Source organism: Desmodus rotundus, chromosome 1 (genome assembly GCF_022682495.2).
Source record: "Desmodus rotundus isolate HL8 chromosome 1, HLdesRot8A.1, whole genome shotgun sequence".
Lineage (NCBI taxonomy): Eukaryota > Metazoa > Chordata > Mammalia > Chiroptera > Phyllostomidae > Desmodus > Desmodus rotundus.
In genome coordinates, this window is record NC_071387.1 from 48,394,479 (window position 1) to 48,417,882 (window position 23,404).

Below are 23,404 nucleotides of genomic sequence, written 5' to 3' on the forward strand. Positions count from 1 at the left end.
GCTGGGACCATCGCTGATAAAACGTTTTCCCCAAATTTCTCTTTATATTGAACCCAAATTTCTTTCTGCTCTTTGAGCTTAGTTCCTGTTGCTCTCACTTAAAATTTATCATCACGCCCAGTGAAGTGAACACCATGCGTTACAGTTCCTGAATTCTACTGAAGCCGATTCATCACTGAGGCTTATCATGAAAGAAAGAGAGAGAGAAAAGGAAAGAGAGAAAGGCCCAGAGGTGATGGAGAAATGTCCTTCTAGAAGTGGTATTTTAGACATGAAAGATAGTGGGATCTAATGAGTGGAATGCTTGCTCCCAGTGCACCCTATGGATTTTAAGGGTCAGATGCAAAATCCATCCATTTAAAGGTGAGATGCAAAATCCAAGATCCAGAGAGCGGGTCCTCTTACAAGCATTGGCAACATGAATTAGCCTTCATGCTTCTGATTTTATTGTTACTAACTTGCATTGTATTTTATGATATTTATATTGAATATATCAGGTAGCTTGATGCAAAATGTGTTGTTTTTCAAGCCAGTATTTGGAATTCGCCTCAACTCTGATCTTTTGCAATTGTGTCTTTAGTTCGTTCCAGATCTCGATTAAATGACCCAATAAGAGAATATTTGGGGAACCTAAGACTATCAAGAAGAAACATCACCTTCAATTTGCTTATTCCTACCTGCTGAAGGTCCCTCATAATCCCCATCACATAACAGCATTAAATAATTATGCCTGTAACAGCCTGGAATTATTCAATGTCTTTTTTGATACAAGATTTCATTCTCTAAATAGGTTGACCTTTCCCTACTGCCTAAGACTTTTATTTTGCTTTTCACTTCCCTGCTGCTCCAAGCTCAAGATACAACTGAAACTCAACCATGCATGTTTAAAGAAACTCTCCCAGTAACTGTGTAAAGATAATGTAGTTTAAAATGAGTAAGTTTGAAATAGTGAGGTGAACATAAGCATTTAATTCTGCTAATTCCTGGGCGGCGGGGTGGGGGTGGGGGGGTGCATTAAAATAGCAGCAAAGGAAAAAAATTAAATGCAAAAATCCATAAATACAGAAAGAATGGGAAAACAGCAACAAACTTTTAGAAGCTAGAATGCCGATGGGCAAGGGTATGTATGTTCTTGGAGACATGGCATCCACGCTCCAAACCACTGATTAGTCCCTGGTTAATAAGACAAATTCCATAGGGCCCATGACAGTTAATAAAACTGCTTATTTGACTCTTAAGAACATTTAAAATTTTAATTCAGTTTGGGGAAGCATTTTAATACTAAGATGTAGAATCATGTGCAAGGTTATCTGAACATAACCCAGTGACACTGGGGAAAAAAGCTGAAGACAAGACACCAAGTTCAAGCTTTCCTGATGTAGTTTAGCAAAATGAATGTTCTGATTGATCGCCCAGCACCATGGCAACCAACAAAACGTAACAAATCACAACCACCTGAAAGCCCAGGCTCTTGCTGCTTTAACCCTGTTTCGGGAGCTCACACCCCTGTAAGGCTTTAATCCTCAGATCCCAAGAGAACTTACTCCTAGCCTTTACTCCCTGACACCCTTTAAATTTCTTCCAGAAACTTGGCGGATATATTGCTAACATTGGGACTGGCTCTCCTTGCCAACAAGCCAAACACAGACTCACTGCTGCGAACAGAACCAGCTGTCTCTCTTTCCTCTCAAAGATGTTTGTGTTGGATTTACTCATATTATAGCTGTCCTGAGATTTTCTTTTCGTAAAAGGTTTTAAATATAATAATAACATTATTTCCAATTCTTTTTACAACACAAGTGAAAGGCTTCTTCCTCTCCCCACCTGAGTTAAGACACAAAATTTTCATCAGTTTGAGAACAGTTTCAAAATGAGTAACCACCAGTTGCTAATTCTGGTGGAAATGTACAAGCCTCAGGGGTACTTTCAAGCCCCCTTGCTTGTGAAAGGGGATTCTGTCCTACCAGGGGTCCTTTTCCCAGTCTTGTGTGGATCCCGTCTCCCAGCGCTCCCTGGCAGCTCATCGTCCCTCATTTCTCAGAAAAGTAACTTCTCGTGACCCAAGCAATCAGGCATAACAAAAGGGAATGCCCTTAGCATGTGCCTAGCTCCCTACTTCCCCAATATAGCACACACAGCCCCACCACCCCTAAATTACATGTCCTCCTCAGGAACGTGGCTGTAACCAGGAAAAGAACATCAGAATGAGAATGTCAGAAGAAAGAACCAGGGGATGACATGACAGGACATATCGGATCTGCAGTACAAACAAAGGGTCAGGAATGTGGTCTGCAATGCCTCTGGGAATATGCTGGTAGGAGTAAATTTGCATTTGTCGATAAGAAAGCAGAAAGTTCAGTTTAAACAAAATTGCAGCTCTATGGTCCTTGATACTGAACTTTTCTTACTCCCTTATTCTTTTCTCATTTTCTTTGTGCTTCTCTGACTTGTGTTCTTTTCTTGCTTCTGGCCTCTTCTCCACTGGGGCTAGCTTCTCAAGGTTCACCAAGTCAGAGGCAGATCTTAGGATGCCCTAGCAATGAAGATGGCAGGTCTTGAGAAGAATCTCTTATCCTGAGTCAAGTCTCCAAAGATGGCCACCGTCATTCCCTCTCTGTGCCCACAGGCCGTTCTTCCCATGAGAGGTGAAGGCCAATGCACACAGTGGAGTGTTATTCAGCCTCACGCAGGAAGAACTGGCACACACTACCATAGGAATGAATCTTGAAAACATTGTGCTAATTGAAATAAGCCAGATACAAAAGGGCAACTAGATGACACTTACATGAGGTCAAATTCACAGAGACAGAAAGTAGAATGGTGGTTAATTGGGGGTGGGGGGAGTCGCTGAATGGGTACAGAGTTTTTATTCAGGATAATTTAAAAAATGGATAGTGGTGATGGTTGTACAGTATTGTGAGTACACTTAATACCACAGAACTGTACACTTTAAAATGGTAGAAACGGCCATTTTTATTATATGTATATTTTGTCGCAAATTTAAGAATCACACACACAGATAAATGCAAAGGGAAAGAAATGAATGAAAAGAGATGGAGTCCAATTTCCATTTCCCCACCCCTTGTTGCTAAGCTGGCCTTAGGAACTTGTTTGATCAGTAGAACTTAGCGGAGGTGACATTCTGGGACATAAAAGGCTAGATCATAAGTAGTCTGGGCCACCCGTGCCTCTTGCCATCCCCCTGAGGTCTCCGCCACCACACTGGGTGGCAGCAACATGGGCAGGTCATGTGTTGATGCTTTAGTCAACAGCCCTTGCTGAGCTCCCAGGCATGTCTTTTATAAAAATACACTGAAGTATCTAAGGATGAAGTTTTGTGAAGACTGGGATTTATTTCCAAACAACCCAATGACAGGGGAAGGAGAAATGGTTAGGGGTGTAGAAGAGACAAGTCTGAACATCTGTTAATGATTATTGTAGCTGGTCAATGGGGACAAGGAGCTTGTATTTCTCCCAGATCAGGGGCGCATTTGAAATTTACCATATGAAAAGAGGAAGGAAGAGGAGAAAATGGAAGAAGAAGAGAAGGAGGAAAGAAGTGAGAAGAGGAGGAGAAGAGAAGGCAAAGAAAAGGAGAAGGCGAGGGGGAAGAAGAAAAAGGGGAGAGGGGAGAACAAACAAACCAATTTGACTGGGAAGAGAAAAAAGTGTCAGGAAGAGTGTTCTAGAATACAAAAGACGAAACACAGAATAATCAAAGGAAATGACCGAACCTTGATTGGGCCCTAGATTTTTTAAAAAATGGAACCAGGTTACACAGGCACATTCACTTTTTGACAATACATCCATCTGTGCACTTATACATACAGAAAGGTGCACAGATCATACTTCGGTTAAAAGGCTTTTTGATAAGAAAACAGACAACATTTTGGAGTGACTGGGAACTTTAAAGAACAGCTGAATATTAGGTGACATTAGGAAATCATTCTTCTTTTCTTAATTACAATGATGTTGTTATGGTGAGATAGAAAAATGTCTTGTTTTTAGGATGGAATGCCTCCTAAAGAATTAGGGGTAAAGTACCATGAAGTCTGAAACTCTGAAACGGTCCAATATAAAACCCCTTACTTAGGTATAGACAGACACAGCAAATACAGCAAAATGCTCACAGCTACAGAATCCAAGTGGAAGGTATGAGAGAATTTGTTGGGTTATTTGCTCAACTTTCCTGTCAGTTTGAGAATTTTCATGATAGAATATTGAAAAATATTGAAGAGACTTTTTCAGGTGCAAAAGTAATGAATTAGAAGCAACTGTCTACTAGCTGATACTAGCAAACTCCTTTCTAAAACAGCTGGATAATTGGCCTGCAGGTGCAAGGCTCCTTGAGCAGCATCCATTACACAGTCAATCTTCTTTGCGGCAGGGAAGGGCCATCTGTCTGCGCCTCTTACGCACACCCGCACATAAAGCCTACCCCCACTGCAGCACACTTGGCCACGCCGAGCTCCCAGGCAGCCCCTGCTCCCAGAGGGCCTGCTGTGGAAACAGACCCGCACAAGCCGGGTGGCGATAAACAGCATGGGCAGACCACCTGCAACTGCGTCCCAACTCTTCCACTTCCAGCTTATGCGGCCTTGGGCAAATTACGTAACCTCTCTGCGCCTCAGTTTCCTCAGAATGACAAAGCTAGTGACACTTCACAGATCAGTGGGTTGATATACGCACCCCAGTCACGTGTTCATTATTATTACCAGTTATTTCAGACATTACGAATATTACCAATCTAGTTCTTCAGTCATGACTAGAATGAATAACCAAGGACCAACAGACATTCAAATGCCAAACAGCACAAGCAACAAGGACGAAGAGGTCAACAGACCCACTGAGTCCCAAGGAGAAAACAGATACTCGGAAAGGAGAAGAGGAAACATTCTAATGGATCTAATCAGTACCTTCAGAGAGATCAGGGGAATTGCAGCATATATAAAACAAAAACAGCTGCTATGAAAAAAGGATGAATCGAAGTTCAAAAAGAATCCCAGAACATCAAAATATATAATTATCAAATACTTCAATAGAATGGCAAAAGAAAAAGATTAGAAAATACCCAGAATATAAATTTTAAAAAGACCAACAAACAGAAAATGTGAGACTTTGAAAAGTTTTCTTAACAAAGAGCCTCAATTCAAGAGGTCCAACAGCTGATTATTAGGTATTCTAGAAAGGAAGAGCAGAGTCAATTGAGGGGAGGAAATAATCAAATAATTTTTAAAGTTGCTCAGCGTTGAAGACAGACTTGGTTCACAGACCTAGCTCTAAGGTGAAACAACAAAACTCTTGGAAGAAAATATGAGTGAACCCTCACGGCCTTGGCCTGGCCCAGTGTCCTGAACTATGACGGTACAGCAACCAAGGAAAAAACAGATACCTCACTAAGATGAAAAACTTGTGAGCTTCAAAGCACAGCGTCAAAAAGTAAAAACACAACCCACAGAATGTGAGAAAATACTAGCAAATAATTTATCTGATAAGGGACTTTTAATAAAAAAGCCAATTTAAAAATGAGCAAAGGGTCTGAATAGACATTTCTCCAAAGAAGACATGTAAACGCCAATAAGCACATGGAAAGATGCTCAACATCAAATCAAATAACAAGATACTATGTAACATCCATAAAATGACTATAATAAAAACTACAGACAATATGTAAATGTTGGGAAAAACGTGGAGAGATTAAAACCCACATATGCTACTGATGGGAATGTAAAATGACACAGCCACTTTGGGAACCAGTTCCTCAAAACGTTAAACATAGAGTTACCATAGGACTCAGTAGTTCTAAGCATATAGCCAAGAAAATAAAAACAAGTCCACAGAAAAACTTGTACACTAACACTTGCAGCAGCATTACTGAAAATAGCCCAAAAGTAGAAATGTCCACTAACTGATGGACAGATAAGTAAAATGTGGTTCATCCATCAGTGGAGTATTATTCAACAATAAAAGGGGACAAAGGACTGCCATGTGCTACAACGTGGATACCCCTTGAAAATACTGTGCTTAAAAAACATGTTAACTGAAAGAACCCAGTTACAAAGGATCACATATTAAATACTTTCATTTATTTGAAATACCCAGAAGAGACAAATCTATAGAGACAGAAACTGCATTAGTGCAGATACAGTTTCTGGTCAATATCAGATACAAAGGGTCCCTCAGTCACCACAAGTAACGAAGTCTCATTTCAGTAATTATAATGTCCAGGCCTCTATCCTAGTCAAAACTTGCAACTTCATTTAAATTTCGGCTTTTCTTCTCATCAGGCTGAACACTGTAGGGGGCAAGACAGCCTGCAGTAGGAAAGGCAAGGGAGTTAGGCCATCTTCTTGATTTCCCTACTTTCTGTGTCCACTTCTCCTGAGCCTGCCAGCCATAGCTCTGTCAATGAGGAGAGGAAGAAATGCAGGGGAGCCCAGGGCATGATGGTAAACAAGGTAAGGGTCAGCAAGAGTTCACTTGACTGTTCACCCTAGACTCAGCAAGTCTTTAGAGAGGACTCTCCTGAACGGGGCTCCCACGGGCTCCTCTGAGATACCAATTGTTAGGCTGGCGGTCCCCTTGACTTGGGTGTCCAGCTGTGCAGGCTGTGGTCTCCTCAGTCCTGCAAGGCGCTCTTGGGAGCAGGATCTAAGGTTACCCCAGGTCTGCTATCTCTTGCCTCTGGTCAACTGAAAGTATGCATCTTGGCTTTGGTCTGTACAAGTACATTTAATTTCCCAACTGCCGTCTCTGAGTCTGAGGCCGCAGGGCACTCCAACCAGACTTCTGAATCCCCCCTAGCAGGTGCCCGATAGCCCAGTCTACCACTAAGGGACCCATATCAGGTTCTCCAAGAATTTATCTGTAAGCACCACTCCCCTGGGGAAACGAAACTCAAAATGCCATAGCAATTCGGTAACTTTCTCAAAAACATCTGTCTCTTTAATCCCTAATCTTGTCGGAGGCTGGGGATGGAGATGGGTTAAGGGTTGCAAAACTGGTTTTCGCCAAGGTTTGCAAATCCTGCTCAGACAATCTAATGCACTATAATGTGGGAGCTGCTGACATCTGTTCTATTGCGGCCTCAGGAGAATCTGGAAATAGAGAATCCAATTCAAACATCCTAGTACAATCACATTCACATAAATACTATTATTGGTGTTTACTATTTTAAAAACAATTTTTAGGCAATGTTTGAATAGTATAACATAGTTTAAGAGCAAAACATAAACATTAAAACACTGACAATATGAAAGTGATGGTGTTACTATTAAAAACTGGGAGGTGGAAGGGGAAGAAGTAGAGCTAAGCGCTGGTTTCTTCGCCTTACAGAAGAGAGTCAAGATATACTACACAGCCCTGGCCAGGTGGCTCAGTTGGTTGGAGTGCCGTCCTGTACACCAAAAGTGGATTTGTGGATTCGATTCCTGGTCAGGGCACACACCTAGGTTGAGGGTTCAGTCCCTGGTCAGGGCATGTACAGGAAGCAATGGATCAATATTTATCTCTCATTTCGATGTTTCTCTTTCCATCTCTCTCTCTCTTCCCCTAACCCCCCCACTCCTTCCTCTCTCTCTAAAATCGGCAAACATATCCTTGGGAAAGGATTTTTTAAAAATTTACTATATAACGTTGATGGATTAAGAAATAGGAGCTTATAATATTATTTAAAATTATAAAGTCATCAATAGGGGAAATAAGAACATTCTTTTACAATGGAAATTGTTTGCTCTTGATGGAAAATATACAACCTAGAATACAGTGTGCACACACACACACAGAAATGTATGCACGTGTACCAACACCCTAGCTTAATCCCAGTCATAGCTAAAAAAGCTACAGATATTTGCAAACGACTTTCCAACATTATTATTTTTGTTTTGGACACATGAGTACTTTATCAGTAGTACAAGGAAGAGGACCCAATGCATGAGAGCTACCAATCCTGAGTTTCCATGAGAGCTTGAGTTCGAAGGAACTAGGTCCAACTGACCCTTCTTTGTTCAAACGAGTATAAAACCTGATGGAATCACTGAAATAATCACCAAAAAAGGGAGGGCAAAGGTCAGTGGTTCTCAAAAGAAAGTATTCAAGTGTTCTTGACTGGTGTGCAACCCAACAACTCAAAATGAGGGCAGCTTGACTCCTAAAAGGTCCTGAAAAGACTAACCAGCCCCTCCCAACCTCCATCATCAAAATATTCCCTAACCACCCTAAAGCTAAAAGGGGAAGAATACAAAGTTCTAGAGAACAAAGCAAGTGAGAGAAATTTAAGACAAAATAAGATAAACTTTGGGAACTCACCTAGGACCCAAATGCCTCACTGACTGCCTAACTCACTCCACATCCGCGATGGGTGTGTATTGAGCACACTGACCCGGGGACATAGGATGGAGAAGACACACAAGACCTCTGTCCTCACAGAACTGTTTCCTGGGGGAGGCACACAACCACTAGCAATCGAACGGCACACAGACAGGGTCGTTACAGGCTGGGAAGCCAACAATCAGTGCTGGGACATGGTGAGGGGCAGGGACACTGGAATCAGGGTGGCCAGGGAAGGTCTCTTTCAGGAAAAGACTGCTGAGCTGAGCCCCAGAAGAGAAGCCAGCCAAGCAAACAGCTAGAGGAAGAAGGTCCTAGGTTTATGCAGAAGATTCTGGCTGTGCGAGAATAAGAAGGTGCTCCTGGGGCAGAGTGTGGGATGTGAAGGGGAGAAGGGCTGGAACTCTGCCTGGCCAAGCCTGGGTCTGTGAGAACACAGATTCAGTACCCACTGGCTTCTCTCATGGACCACGGCCTCTTACCAAAAAATAAAAAAATAATAATAATAATCAGTTGGTACATTCCCTAAACTCAGGAATGGGTGGGGGTGGACAAAAAAAGGTTAAATACCCAGTAAAAGGGGGGATGGCGGTAGAACCGCCCCTTAGTATCACAAGATTATCCCATCTATTCAGAACACAAAACTAGACTCAGGAAAATTAAGTGGTTTGCACGGAGTTGTACAACTTCCAGAAGATGAGCAAGGACTTAAACCAGGAGTGTCTGACTGACATGTCCAGTTTCATTTATCACATTACATGATTTTTTCATTTTTTAACTTAACAAAAACATTTGGCACAAGTTACAGTGATATGCTATCAAGATTCATGTGAACTGAGGATTTTTCCATTTATGATACTCACTAAAGCTCAAGTGATCTATGGATATCCTCAGAAAGTTTTCCCTTGTATGATTCCTGTCAATTAATTTATCTTCTCTAGAAATTGGTGTTAATTAACATTTCAAAACAATCTCTACATAACCAACAGGCTTATAACTGACGGTAATACAGAAATGACAGAATGCTACTTGGCAATCTTAAGTGGTAGGTAGGCATTGTGGACTCCTCATATGTGAAAACAATATTCACTTATATGAATTAATTTAATATTAAATGGAAAAAGCAAGAGCACAACACAGGATGAACAAACTGGTCACAACTTTGTGACCAAGTATATACTTATCAATGAAGATGAGAAATAAATTTTTTAAATGTAATAAAGACACATTTTTATTCATGTTGTTTCATTTAAAGATGCGTGAACTCATATAATAAAATTATAGGGCATCTTTCCAAAAGAAAACAATGTTAAAGAAATTAATGTCTTAAAAGGAGGACTTTCTTAATATCTGTCTAGAACACGTACTCATATTCTCTTCACCATTTGGAATTTTCAAAGTCTAAATAGCATTAGAGATTTTCTGATTTTAATTTAATTTAAGAACTTGAGGTTTGTATTTCTGAGCACTTCAATATTAACCCAATGGAAAAAGATGACTCCTATAGTCAATTACTAGTATAAACACTGAACACGATCCCAATTTCTTCTGTAGAGACTGAAGCCTAGAGAGCTGTTGTAGAACAAGCCTCAGGCACTCAGAACATGCGCTGCAGAGCTCATCCAAAGCCTCGTTTTCTCCTACCCTGCTAACATATTAAAATGCTGCATTAATAATTTACTCCGTCCAGAAATATGAGCATAGTTCCACTAAATGCAGTAACTGATGGACTGGTAAAAAATGTTGCCTAAATTCTCTCGTGGGCCTGAGAATTCTTCATTTTTTTCAAGATCATCAACACAGTCTCAGAACCCATTTTTCTGATAGTATTCTACAATATGCTTCTCCTTATATTTAAGAATTTAACCAATTTTGTGTTTATTACCCACCACCTGGTAAACTGTGGTCTCTTCAAGATAAACTGTTAAGTATATAAACAAAATGATGAGAAAATTATTTAACCCTATTTCAAAATAGATGGAGAAAAGCGAAAAATAAAATGTTATATAGAAAAAAATTTTTTAAAGTATACTTCAAATTGAATTTCCTAGACCCTCTACTTCATCCTCGAATGTTGGCAACTTCATTGGAAATGGTCTATGTGTTATAGTGTGCCCTGAATCAGAAGGGCATAGCAAAGGCAAACAAAGGCATGACATTGGGAATGTACTGAATGCCAATGAACTGTACGCCTTCAAGTGATTAATTTTCTATCATGTGAATTTTACATCAATAATGAAAATTTAAGTCACCAATATATGTCTGTATTACCATAAAATGTAATATTTGTGTGATGACGAGAAAAATATAGAAAATCTGAGCAATGAAATTCTGAGGCTGCCCAATCAAAGCATTATAACAATAAAAAATTATGTAATCATGATTAATATTGAGGGTTTTTTTCAAAAGAATATGGAGGGTGGGGAGGATGGGTAAGGGTCAAGCTGGACAAGACTGGCTGTGAGTCAATACGTGAGTACTAAAGCTGGGTGACTGGTACAGGGAGTTCATTATATTATTCCTTCCACTTTTGTATCTGTTAAAAAATATCCATAATAAACATTTTTTTCAAAATTGTATCTTTACAATAGGTCTAACCCTGAAACGAAAAGCACATATTTAGCTCTGGGTATATAAGAAACTTAAAGTCAATCAGAACACTGGCAAAATTATTATCTTACTTTACTATTCCAAGAACATCTGAGTTGTAATTGTCCACTGTTAACTTTTTTTTAATGAGCCAGGAAGCTTTAGCATTTCTTCAGTGGTTTAACAGACTTTATAAATAGCACATTTTACAAAAGGCAAGAATTTATAGTACATACCAGGAGTATCATAGGCCTTTTCCAAGTTGTTAATCCTATGATTCCAGAGAGTATCACCTACAAAAATAAACAGTATCACAAATCTAGAAAAGGCACCAATTCCAGTGAACTAACCCCCAGTCTCTACAGTATGTATTTTTTGGTCTGTGCTGACATTTCAATGCCTCTAATTCAAATATTTAATATTCCTGATTACAGGAGCCCTGGTAGTCTACTTTGGACTATCCTTCATGTCCAAGGCTCCAAAGCTTTCTTATTGTGTTCGTTTTTTCTTAAGGTCAATTAACAATACACAAACCAAAATTAATCCACCCTCTGGTTAGTGAAGGAATCAGCACTTCTGATCCAGGCTCCCTGACCCCAGTAGCACCTAATCTTTTGCCAGAGTCAGTCCCAAAAGACGCACATCTCGCCACAGCCGCCTTTGTTTAGGTGGGCACCCATCTTTACAGAACACGCAAACTCCTCGAAACAGTGAACAAGGCCTTCGGGATCCTCCCCTGCCTGCTCCTCAAACCTGGATTCCATGTACCCCCACCCCTCCCACCACACACCTTCCTTATAGGCATACGTATCATTCCTCAGACTGGCCAGGCTCTAGAGTCTAGACATTCTACAGCTTTGTACTTCTCTTTGCTACAGTGTCCTCTCCTCCCAACTCACCTCCGAGCTGCTGAGATCTCCTATGCATCCTGCAAGACCCCAACTAACAGCTGCTTCCTCAGAGAAGCTTTCACTGATCCCCACAGCCACACTCCCGGAAGCCCTTTACATATAATTTCCCCCCAGAAACTCTGTATTACATCTCTGGCTTGCCCATGAACTGTGAATTCCTATCCTCTCTGAATCTCTGAAACCACAGCTCCTAGCACAGTGCCAGACACATGACTGGCAACTAATAAATGTTCCTGAGCATTTATTGCACAAAAGGGGAAGGACCACAGGGAAAAAGAACTCATGTTTCAAAATGACACCTAAGTAAACAACAAACTAATATCCTCAGGAAAGAGGAGCTGGCATTTTGCAAAAATGTAAACTGGAAATCAACATCAGCCCTTTGAATACCACGGTTCACTAAGCAGGAAAGAATATGAATCAAAGTAATTATTCAGCCCAGGGACATGCTGATGTCATTTAAGCGCATTTATCTTTGTGTAGTAAAGTGCATTGGCTGAATGCAGTCGTGAGGATTTTCTTTCAAATGCACTTTTTACCAAAATCACTGAAATGCACCATTTCACAATTACTGTTTATTGACTGACTACAAATCAGTAAGGATTTGGCAGTGTTACTTCAAATTCAAAGCTCACAGTCCTGCTTGCAATATTCACCATTCTCTACTGACTGACTGAGAGTAAATCATTCCACCACATCAAACCAGCAGAGGTCAAGTCCACCCTCTAGTATCAAGGACCAAAAACCACGTTTGAGTAGATTAGCGACAATTTCTTTGCATCCCACCTATGTTCAAACCTACCGTCAGCTGTCTGCCCACCTGATAGGTGCGCAATCATCTTAAATTCAGTAGGGCATTTCCTCACTCCAAAGGGTTTCTGCCTGGAGACACGCAGGGCATTTTGCTGCTCGTCAGGAGGGTGTGGGCTGCACTTACTTTACAAATCGGGACTTGGTATCCGCAAGACCTTGGGGTCCAGGTTTCCCACTTGGCTTCTAAAAATCTATGTGACCTTGGCCAAGTCATTTCACTTCCCCGCTCCTCACTCTTGCTTCCTTAAAAACATGGTGAGTGAAGAAAACCATCTCTGGGTCTCCTCCAACTCAAAAGGTTTACCTCGCTGTGACAATAGTGATACCTCAGAAAGGAAACGCTGTGATCCAGCACCCGCTCCGCCATGTAGACTGCTTGTGCGCGCGCATGCGTGCACGCGTGCTGCATCCATCAGTCCCTGTGCGCACGCATGCGTGCATGTGTGCTGCATGCGTCAGTCCCTGTACGCACGCATGCGTGTGTCCACATGCGCACATGTTCCCTGCTCGCCAGCTCCGCTGCTAACTGGACTTTGCTGAGAACATGCAACTACCTTTGTGAAAACATGAGTGAAAGTAGCGCTGCCCTGGAGGGAAACACAAACGGCCCACTGCACTGAAATAGAAATATGATTGGAATAATCAGTTAATGTTTGATATTTATGCCGCTGGCTTCCATTAACACACAAGCCTGTGGTTCAGCTTTTTAGAACACGTTTTTCCATTAAAACGGCATTATCAGAGTGAGATGTCCAGCCCAACCCAGAAAAGCCCACACAAATAGTGAAATGCCTTAAACCACACTTCGCACGCCCCACCAGCCACATCATCCCACCCTCCTCCATATAACCACTTAGTATATGTACATAGTGTACACATGTACACACTTTTCTCTAAATTCTTAACTAGGCACACATGGGTATGTGTATCTATACAAATACACAGGAGTGTAATTTTTACAAAAACATGGATCATAAAAGGTACTTTCCTCTTTTTCTCTCTCAATAAATGCTTCCTGGAAATTTCTTCATGTTCACAGGAATGGCTCTCATCATTCCATTTAATGGCTATATAATATTCCTCGTATGGTTGCACCTAATGTATTCAATCATTTCCATATTTGTGAGCATCTGCTCTATTTTCAGTTTTTTGCTCTCACAAACAATGCTGCAACAAACCTCTATGAACTGTTTTTACAGCACACTTTATTTCTGTTGGATAAACTCCCAGGAGTAGGTTGCTAAGTTTAAAGGGATATATATATATATATATATATATATATATATATATATCCTTTTATATATATATAATCACACATACATATTCTTATATGTATAGGGATTATATATATATAATCACACATACATACATACACACACATATCATGACAGGTACAATTGTCATTTCAAATGAAGGATCTCTAGGACAAAAAGACTAAGCTATCTTTATTTCTTTTTTCTGGATGGGGGAGTTTGCATACATAAGTGACAAACTAAATTTAAAACACAATTTCTAAAATATGTACAAAATGTATTTGACAAATAAGAAATATGAATAATATAAAACACATATGACAAAGATACTTAAGACCTCAGTAGGGAGAAATATAAGCGTATTAAACAATAAGAAGACCTTAAATGGAGGTATTCTTAAATAAATACCCCCGAAAAATCAAGACAAACATCACACTCCTGGATAGATAGGAAGACAAAATATTTAAAGATGTCATTTACATCTTGGAACTGTTTTATAGACTGGACACACACCCATGTTAAATCCCAACAGGATTTTTGTAAACCACCTTTTTTTCAGGGATGCTTTAAAGAACTGCATGCATTCAAGTTGGACATGGGAACTGTAGTTATTTACATCCACCTCAGTCCCGAACCCTGCAACGAAGGCACACACTGACTTCTACTCAACTGTCCCCACTCTAAGAACCCAAGTAAAACCTAAGACACTTAGAGGGCCCGTGTGAGTGGTGAAGTGGAGAGAGGGGACAGAGGAAGTAGGGTTGGAATGGAATACAGAAGTGCTGCAGTTGGGGATGAATCTTTTAAGAGCTCAAGACTTAGCGAATGGATGCTCACATTTCATCTAGGGGAGGGGTGGAGTTCGTGAATGAGGAAAGGGGTTGGGGGAGGGAGAAAAGAGGGGCAGACTGCAAATTGATGCAGACACGAAAGAAAACAGCATGGATACTCCTCAAAAAAACTTAAAGTAGAAATACCATACAACCCAGCAATTCCATTTCTGGGTATTTACATGAAGAAAATGAAAACACTAATTCAAAAAGACATATGTCCACCTATGTTCAATGCAGCATTTACAATAGCCAAGACAGGGAACCAGCCCATATGCCCATCAATAGGTGAGTGGATAAAGATGTGATACAGGGAGCATTTGAGATCTCACTCTCTGGCATATGTTCTCAGTTTGGCCCACATAAATTCTTACTTTAAAAGATAAAAAGAAGATGTGGTATGTGTGCACATGTGTGTATATGTGTGTATGTATATATGTATATGTGCATATACATATATAATGAAATATTACTTGGCCATAAAAAAGAATGAAGTCTTTCCATCTGCAACAACAAGGATGGACCTATAGGTATTATCCTAAGTGAAATAAGTCAAATAGAGAAAGGCAGATACCATATGGTTTCACGTATATGTGGAATCTTAAAACCAAATGAACAAATAAAACAAAACAAAAATTGACTCATAAAAACACAGACCGAAGGGATGGTTACCAGAGGGGGAGGGGTTAGGGAATGGGTAGAAAGGCGGAGGGAAATGTAGTTGATATATTGTGATAAGTTAGCACCATAACAGATGATTACTAGAATTAGTGGGGTGGTCACAAGTTCACGTATAAAAATGTCAAATCACTATATTGTACAACCAAAACTAATATAACTAATATAATATTGTATATCAACTATAATTAAAAATTTTTTAAAGACTGGAAAGAAACACATTAAAGATGTTTCCATTGGGATTATGGGTGTTTTAAATTCTCTCTTCCCTTTCCTTTCAGAATTTCCTAAAATTTCTACAATAAATATGTTTCACTTTTGTTTTTCAAAAGAAGACATAGAAGTCAGAGTATGCTTTGCCTCTAATTCCCTCGGTGGTGCAGTGGCTGGAGCTCCAGAAAGGGGTCAAGAAGGTCCCTTAACAACGGACACTCATGGCACCCATTACCCAGTGAGGCTGTGACTTGTTCAATTGTGTTTTACACTCATTGGCAATCTCATGAGGTCTTGGATCTGTGAATAGTCATTCAAATACTGCTCAAGGCTCCTCAAGGCACTTGGTTATGGCGAGAGTTAATGAATAAACAAATGCATGATGAGCTAATAAATGCATGAAGGTCAAAAGTAGGAGACAAACTTGCTCAAAGATGACCATGGAAGCCTAACCACATTTTTTTACCCTTGTACTTCGTACATCAACAGCAAAAAGCAACTCTATCAGCATTCTTTCCACCCAGTACAAGATGCAACTTGCTCTGAGTGAACAGGCAAGAACCTATTTTCTACCCCAGATTATCTCTGTATTATCATAATGAGATGTATTACAATTTTGGTTTCTCTCACATGCAATCCATTCCTGTAGCATTTAGGAACACAAGCAGAGGTACATGTACACACACACTCTCTCTCTCTTTCTCTCTCTCTTTTAATATTGCAAAGAAAGATTCTGAGATACTCCAAGCAGGAATAATTGTTATCTAACCACATATGGTTAATGTGCCTTAGTGTTTCAGCTTAAAAATCAAATCATTAATATCAAAAGCATATAATTCTACTCTCCTATTTTTATTTGTTAATCTATTAGCATGCCTAAGGTGAAACTGTTCTGGATTGTCTGTCAAAAGTTGCTGTATCTAAACATAGAGACCAAAAGAGCCATGTTGTTAATGTCCCGCGTTTACCTTGTAAATAAGCACACGGAAATCTAACTGCTCACTGGCCTGCCTCGTCCTATAGCTTTTACGCTGGCAATTTTTAAAGATGTGTGTGTGAACATATCATTCTTCCCTATCTGTCCTGTATGACCCATTAAAAAAATTAAGGACCTGGGCAACAGGATATTTCCAATGTATACGTGATGGTTGCCAGAACGTCCCACACGAAACTGGCCTGTTCACCTTACTTGAATGAAGTAGTGCCGTGGGGTGGGGGACACACATGCCACATGCAGGTGATGTGTTACAGAACTGCACACCTGAAACCTATATAATTTTACTACTGAATGTTGCCCCAATAAATTCAATAAAAAGTAAAATAAAACAAAACATTCCCTTGAAGTTTAGAAAACATTGATAAAGCTTCTAGTTGTGCCACGCCTGGTGCCAGGGTCCAGCAGGGAAGCACCGTCCTAACTGTTTTCTAATTACGCCCTCACATAGTTAGTTTTGAGGCAAAAATCATCCCGCCGGTTTTATAGATGAGTAACTGAGGATAAGAGGCTCAATGACTTGCTCAAAAACTTATAAATGTAACTGCTGTCATGTAAAATAAAGCACCAAAGAAATCGGTGAAGCTCATCACAAACATTATATTTAAAATGCGGCATAAACATTACTGGAATACTTGATTATAATTGAAAAAACGAATTGACTGTTGTTTAACTGTTAAAGACTTCAGAGGTTTTGCATTCTCTTCCTTTGGGCCATTCGTTTTTTCTTTTTCTGTTTTGTCATTGCAATTTTCTTTTAAAGTTTACCTTAAGATTCGCCAATGTCTGTTTCATTGTAAGGGACTGGAATCTTGCTAAAGAATCACAGACTCAAGGAACGGGTGGCCCTGAGCACAGGTCAGGGACTTCGAGCAGAGAGGCATGAATGTGTGCAGACAATAAAGGAAATCAGGGCTCCCACAGAAGGAACACAAACAATAGACAACTCCTTCCCACTTGCCTAAAACACCTCCCAAGGATCATATATGTCGCCAGAGTCAGGAATTATGTTTTCTGAGGCAGGAGACACACACCAATGCAACTCTCTCTACTCTTTCATTAGCACAGAGTGGTAGGCTGGGTGGAATCTAATGTTGACTAAATGCTCCCCCAAATCAGGAGCCAGGACAGCATGGCCTGCACGTGGATATCGAGATCTTTCTGCCACCCACCTGGAGTCGAACTTCAGGTTGTTTTTACAAGTGGCTAACCTCTTAGCTTCATAAACTTTGGTAATAATAATACATTAGGTCGTTAACCAAGGATATCAGGAAGAAATGAAATAATTAGAAGGTGCTAAAACAATAATAACTACATGAGCCCCGGCTGGTGTGGCCCAGTGGATTGAGTGCCAGCCTGTGAACCGAAAGGGCACAGGTTTGATTCCCAGTCAGGGCACACGCCTGGACTGTATGCCATGTCCCCAGTTGGGGGCGTGCGAGAAGCAACTGATGGGTGTATCTCTTGCACGTTGATGTTTCTCTCCCTTTCTCCCTCCCTTCCCCTCTCTCTAAGAATAAATAAATAAATAAAACCTTTTAAAAAATGACTACATGAAAGACACTTCCTTCAACTTGCTGAAATTATGAAAAAAAAGTCTTTACAGGGCCTGTCAATTCTTAAATATATTTAAAATAGATAAAATATGCCTTCAAGGTTCAGGCAAATGAAGGAAACCTCAAAATCTCAGGCTTAAGGTGAGAACACTTACAGAGGTGTATAAGGAACAAATGCTCTTGAACTATGTCATGTTTAACAAAGTAGTCCTTTCGACTTAATTTTGTATCAAATATACAAGCAAAATTTTTACTGAAGTCAAAAGATTTGCCCACTGAATTGATACAGCAGACTAAGGCATATAATGGCCCGCCAAAGCTTAAAATATGAGGATATCTTTCTACTGTGTTCCTATGTGGGTTTGAAGTAACCTTAGACTTAAGTTGGCACTGCCACTCAACTGCCAAGTTTCAAGGCCAACAAAACTTCTGAGTGATGAGCAAGACGCGGTATATCCGTGCGATAGAATCTCATTTGGCAATAAGCGGAAATGAAGCGCTGGCACATGTCACAAGATGGATGAACCTGGAAAGCATTATACCAAGTGAAAGAGCCAGTCACCAAGGACCACGTTTTATGATTCCCTTTATATTAAATGTCCAGAGTAACAAATCCAGAGAGATGGAAAACTGATTAGTCGTGGTTGGCCAGGGACACGAGGGTCAGGGGAAATGGGGAATGACTGCTAATGGGTACAGGGCTTCTTTTGGGGGTGCTGAAAATTTTCTAAAATTTATTATAATGATGCACAATTCTGTGAATTCACTAAAAATCACTGAATTGCCACTTTAAGTGGAAGAATTGTATGGAATGTGAATTATATCTCAACAAAGCTACTTGTCTAGTAAAAATTTCTACAGTCTTCAAGTCATGATTTTTTAGATTTTTTCATAAAAACCTTAGTTCACCTCTTTAAATTAGTTATAAGATTCTACTAAGTCCCTTCTTTTAACTATTAAAATCTTTCCTTTTAGAAATACGTGCCTAAGTATGGAATGGCTGAAATTTTAAGTGGGATTTAGCTTAAAATAATCCGGTGGGTGTGAAGAGGGGGAAAAGGTGTGGGTGTGAAGTGGGCATGAGTGGGGAACCACTGAAGCTGGGTGATGGGTAAGTGAAGGTTCCTTATACTATTCTCTCTATATTTGTTAAGATTTTAAAATTTCATAGTAAAAGATTAAAAGTAGAGAGTGGTGTTTAAGACTCCTGGTCACTTCCATGCTCTCTATTCTGTTTATATTCCCTTTCTTTAAATATACACACATCGAAATATTTACAGATGAAATAGTGTGATGTCTGATATTTGCTTCAAAATAAATAGGAAGTAGTTAATCTGATTAACGGACTAGGAAGCATGACGGAGATAATTCCTCCCCTGCCTGGAACACCCGCCCTCCTGCAGTTACCAGAACACACAGACCCAGCAGCCGAGCCAGGAAGAAGCACAGACCGGAGCAATCGTTGGGTCTGGGTGAGGATTTATGGAGGTTCGTCGTACAGTGTTTGAACAAAGGTAAAACTTTTCATAGTGCAGAGTTTAAAACAAACACCTCTCCCACGTACATACGTTCAAAAAGTATGCTGCTGGTGAGACTTTTTTCCTAAAACACCCGGCAAGTCGCGGTGGCGAATGCCATCCTCAAGCCCTACTGAGTGGCTCCGGAGATACAGTATCTATTGATTCTGTTGTCACCTTGCAAATTCTGAGGTCAGCCTCAGAAACAGGCCACAAAAAATAAGAATAATGAGCAAAAGTTTGCATGTAGAGCTGGGGACAAGGGACAGAAAGCGTCCCAATGGAAAAGAACTTAGTCCCAAATAACTGATTTTTTCCCTGATCTGGTTTCCTGAATCCCGGAAACAAGGACACACCCAGCCAGCAGGCCCAGTAGAGCCTTCATCTTCTGGCTGATGGCTTGGCTTGCTTTCTTTCTTTCTTTCTTTCTTTCTTTCTTCTTTCTTTCTTTCTACTTCATCAACGCTAGCTGTGGTAAATCTAAGTGCATTTACCTCTGGAAAAATTCACAATAGTACACCTGATTCTGGGTTTTAATTTTAGAAGGGAAAAAAACAGTCTTCAATAATCCTAAATTAGCTATCTTTGAGAAGAAAAGAAATTATAATTTTACCAACAGCAAATCCCTAAAAATGTATGCAAGTTCCACTTCTGGCCCACGGTATTTAGAGAACTGAAATGCACCCACCATTTGGCTGAAATTAGTCTGACCAGTAGGCTAAAAAGCATAATGGATCTAATTCCTACCCAGTCAGAAATACCTGTCCTCCTGGAGTGTTAAAGAACTCAGGGAGGCCAGCAGGAGAGCCTGAGAGCAAGGCTAAGAGTACGGGATTCTTTTTACCTGGTGCACAAAGACTGTGAACTCCAGGAAGCATAGCATGGGTTGTACCACCCTAAGATCACCCAGCATCAAAGTATTTCAAAGGAGAGGAAACCGGCGTCAGTTTAAGTATAAAATGTCAGTCCAGCCTCCAGGTACTTCACGTTCTTAATGTTCTTATCAAACAATGACTCTGGGTTCAGAGAGTTCTGCCTATATTCTTAGAATATGGTCTTGAATCTGGGTATGTGAGGACCTGCAAAAGGACAATTTTTGTGCATTCAGAACACATGTTCATTACAGATCCTAGTCAAACCCATCAGCACTGCCAGACTTTTACATTTAGTTAGTTCATTAAAAGGTCATTAACTTTAAAATATTCATCTTCCACAATCTTTCCATGAAGACCCATTTCCAAGTCTCTCAACCCCAAGCAAACCTCAAGAGTTGGGATGCCTAGAAAGCCGTGAAATCGCTATGAGGCGGGGAAGAGTAGCCACCCAGTGTCCACAGGCACTAAGGCCAGGCTCCACTGCCCCAGATCAACCTTCCCCACTGGAGGAGACAGACATCTCCAGTTCACTGTCCCAGCTCCTGGAGCTTTGGCCAGCTCGTGGGCAAAGATGGGTCAGGTCCTGGAGAATTAAATTCTGCACAGCAGCCTGCGGGGCTCCAAGAACCCAGGGTGGGGTGTAGGGCGCTCCTTTAATGACCAGGTACAAGCAGGAGTTCACACCCACCCTGCCATTACTTTCTCACTCATCCTCAGATACATTTCACGTGTATCATGTCTTAAGGGAGAGCAAAATAAGCAACCTGCCACTTCAAGCTGTCACTTCATCCATCCTACAAATGCAGCTATTATGCACCAGACACTGTTGGTACAATACATCAGTGAACAAACCTCAAAACCCCTGCCCTCCTCACACAGACGTTTTCAGTGAAGTAAACACTTAGTGACCAAACGAAGTTAAATCATTGCTTCCACTTTCCCTCCACTCATCCCCATCCTTCCAATTTCCCCAAGAGCTGGGGATCTGTCTTATTATATTAGTTCGGCAGGGACTACAAAATCCTTTAGCTTGAGAGGTATAGACACTGTCCAGGTGCCACCCAATTCACCTCTGAACTCCATTCTCTTGGAGCCTTTCTCCCCACCCCCAAACTTCAGCTGGCCTGAGGGGCTGTGGTCCCCACCTGTAGCCCTGGAAGCCCAACCCTGGGACAGTGGATGGGACCCGCGAGACCCCACTGCTGGGTTGGGGGTGGGGGGACCTGCAGAGGCGAGCGGGAAGCGCGAGGCACTCACCGAGGAGCCAGCCCAGAACGGGCACGCGTTCTTCACCTGCGGGGAGCTGCTGAGCGATAGCGCCCCGAAGCTGAGTGCCACCATGCAGCACCCCAGGATCAGCTGTAGCAGCCCGAGCGACAGCAGCGGACGCGCGGGCAGCCCCGCGGAGCTCGGGGCGGCAGCGGCCGCAGCGGCGGCTCGGCGGGAGGAGAGCCCGGGAGTCGCGGCTAGCACCCCGGTGGCGGTGGCCGAGCAGCGAGGCCGCAGCGGGGGCTGCAGCGCGGCCCGGGGCCAGCGCGGCCGCAGCGGGGGCAGAGGCGGCTCCTGGGCGACTGTGGCCGCGGTGCCCGGGCCCCCGGCCTGCTGCCCGCCCGAGAGCCCAGCCACCGGGCAGCAGGAGCCCGGGAGCACCACGGGTAGGGACATGTATGGGCGGGTAAGGGAGCGGCCGAGGGCAGCCGGGAGGGGACGCCAAGCGGGGCCTCGGGCGCCACGCACTGGGCACCGCGGGCGGGCTCGGTAGACAGGGGGGAGGGAAAGAAATGTGCACAGCCCAACCACTTGCTGCTGCCGCGGCCTCTGCTGGCTCCGCCGCCGTACCCGCTGCCTCGGCACCCACCGGCTGCTCCCACCTGCCACCGGGTAGGTCCGCCTCTGGCCGGCCCATGGGGTACCCTTAATCTCACCCACAAACCTCCCCCCGTGCCCTGAACTGGGGCAGCGAGCCTGCAGAAACCTTTCGGTCATAACCGAATCTGCATCCGCTCTCCGGGGTGCAGGAAAGATGCCCAGCCCCATTTTTTAAAATATGTCCCTGGAGCTAGGAGGGACACCACAGACAGCGCGCGCTGGAGCCAGCGCTGATAACCGAAGAGCCTGTTCCCCCAGCCGCCTAGCTGGCGCTGGAGGGCAGTGCAGGGGAAGCGCGGAGACCCTCGCCCTTCTCTGGTTCAGCCAGAAAAGGGACGCGGGCAACCTTTACTGCGAAGGGAGACCAGCTTTAAACTTTCCGCACTCCACCCCCCAGGGGGGGGTATGGCAGGAGGAGGGGCTATAGGTAACTCGGTGGGAAAAGTCTATGCTTCGGGGAAGGACTAGGCAAAGTGAGGCTTCCTGGCGCTGACCGTACTAGGGCCCTGCCGCCTGCCAAGGGTGGGGGCAGGGGAGGGCTGGGGGAGGCTCCGGTGCTTTCCCAGCAACAGGGTAGGAGCAAGTGTGAGCATGAGGTTACCTTGGAAGTATCCAGCATCCAGAAAGAAAGAACGGGAGCAGCCCAGAGCACGTGGCCAAGGTTACACTGCGTCCACTTCACCTTGCTTGACTTGTGAGTTTTACTACGTACCACCTGGTAGAGCATAGAATCCCAATCTTACAAAAGAAAATCCCAACCTGTTTTTGGTAATTTATAAGACATATTTAGAGCTATTTTAAAAAGAAAAAGAAAAGATGATTCGACTTTGTGAAATGATTTTCTCTAATAGTTTATATATGTGTGTGTGTATATGTGTGTGTGTGTGTGTGTATAGATAGATAGATAGATAGATAGATAGATAGATAGATAGATATATCTCTATATATATCTCCTTCCCTTGGAAGGATTCTTATGTG

At 42.2% G+C, this 23,404-nt stretch overlaps 1 protein-coding gene across 4 annotated transcripts in view; it reads right to left on the reverse strand.

The window, feature by feature from the left end:
* Positions 1-22,717, reverse strand: part of ENTREP1 (endosomal transmembrane epsin interactor 1) — a 47,636-nt gene extending 24,919 nt beyond the window's left edge. Inside the window, exons 1-2 of one of the 4 annotated variants that reach the window (XM_045191216.3) lie at positions 21,815-22,717; positions 11,154-11,210 (exon numbers count right to left, since the gene is read on the reverse strand). In XM_045191216.3, coding sequence (XP_045047151.2) covers positions 11,154-11,210; positions 21,815-22,463 — 706 coding nt within the window. In that variant the 5' untranslated portion in view covers positions 22,464-22,717. The remainder of the gene's footprint in view (positions 1-11,153; positions 11,211-21,814) is intronic. The other 3 variants (XM_045191214.3, XM_045191223.3, XM_045191219.3) reach the window with 3 other exon arrangements.
* Between the last annotated feature and the right edge of the window lie 687 nt (positions 22,718-23,404).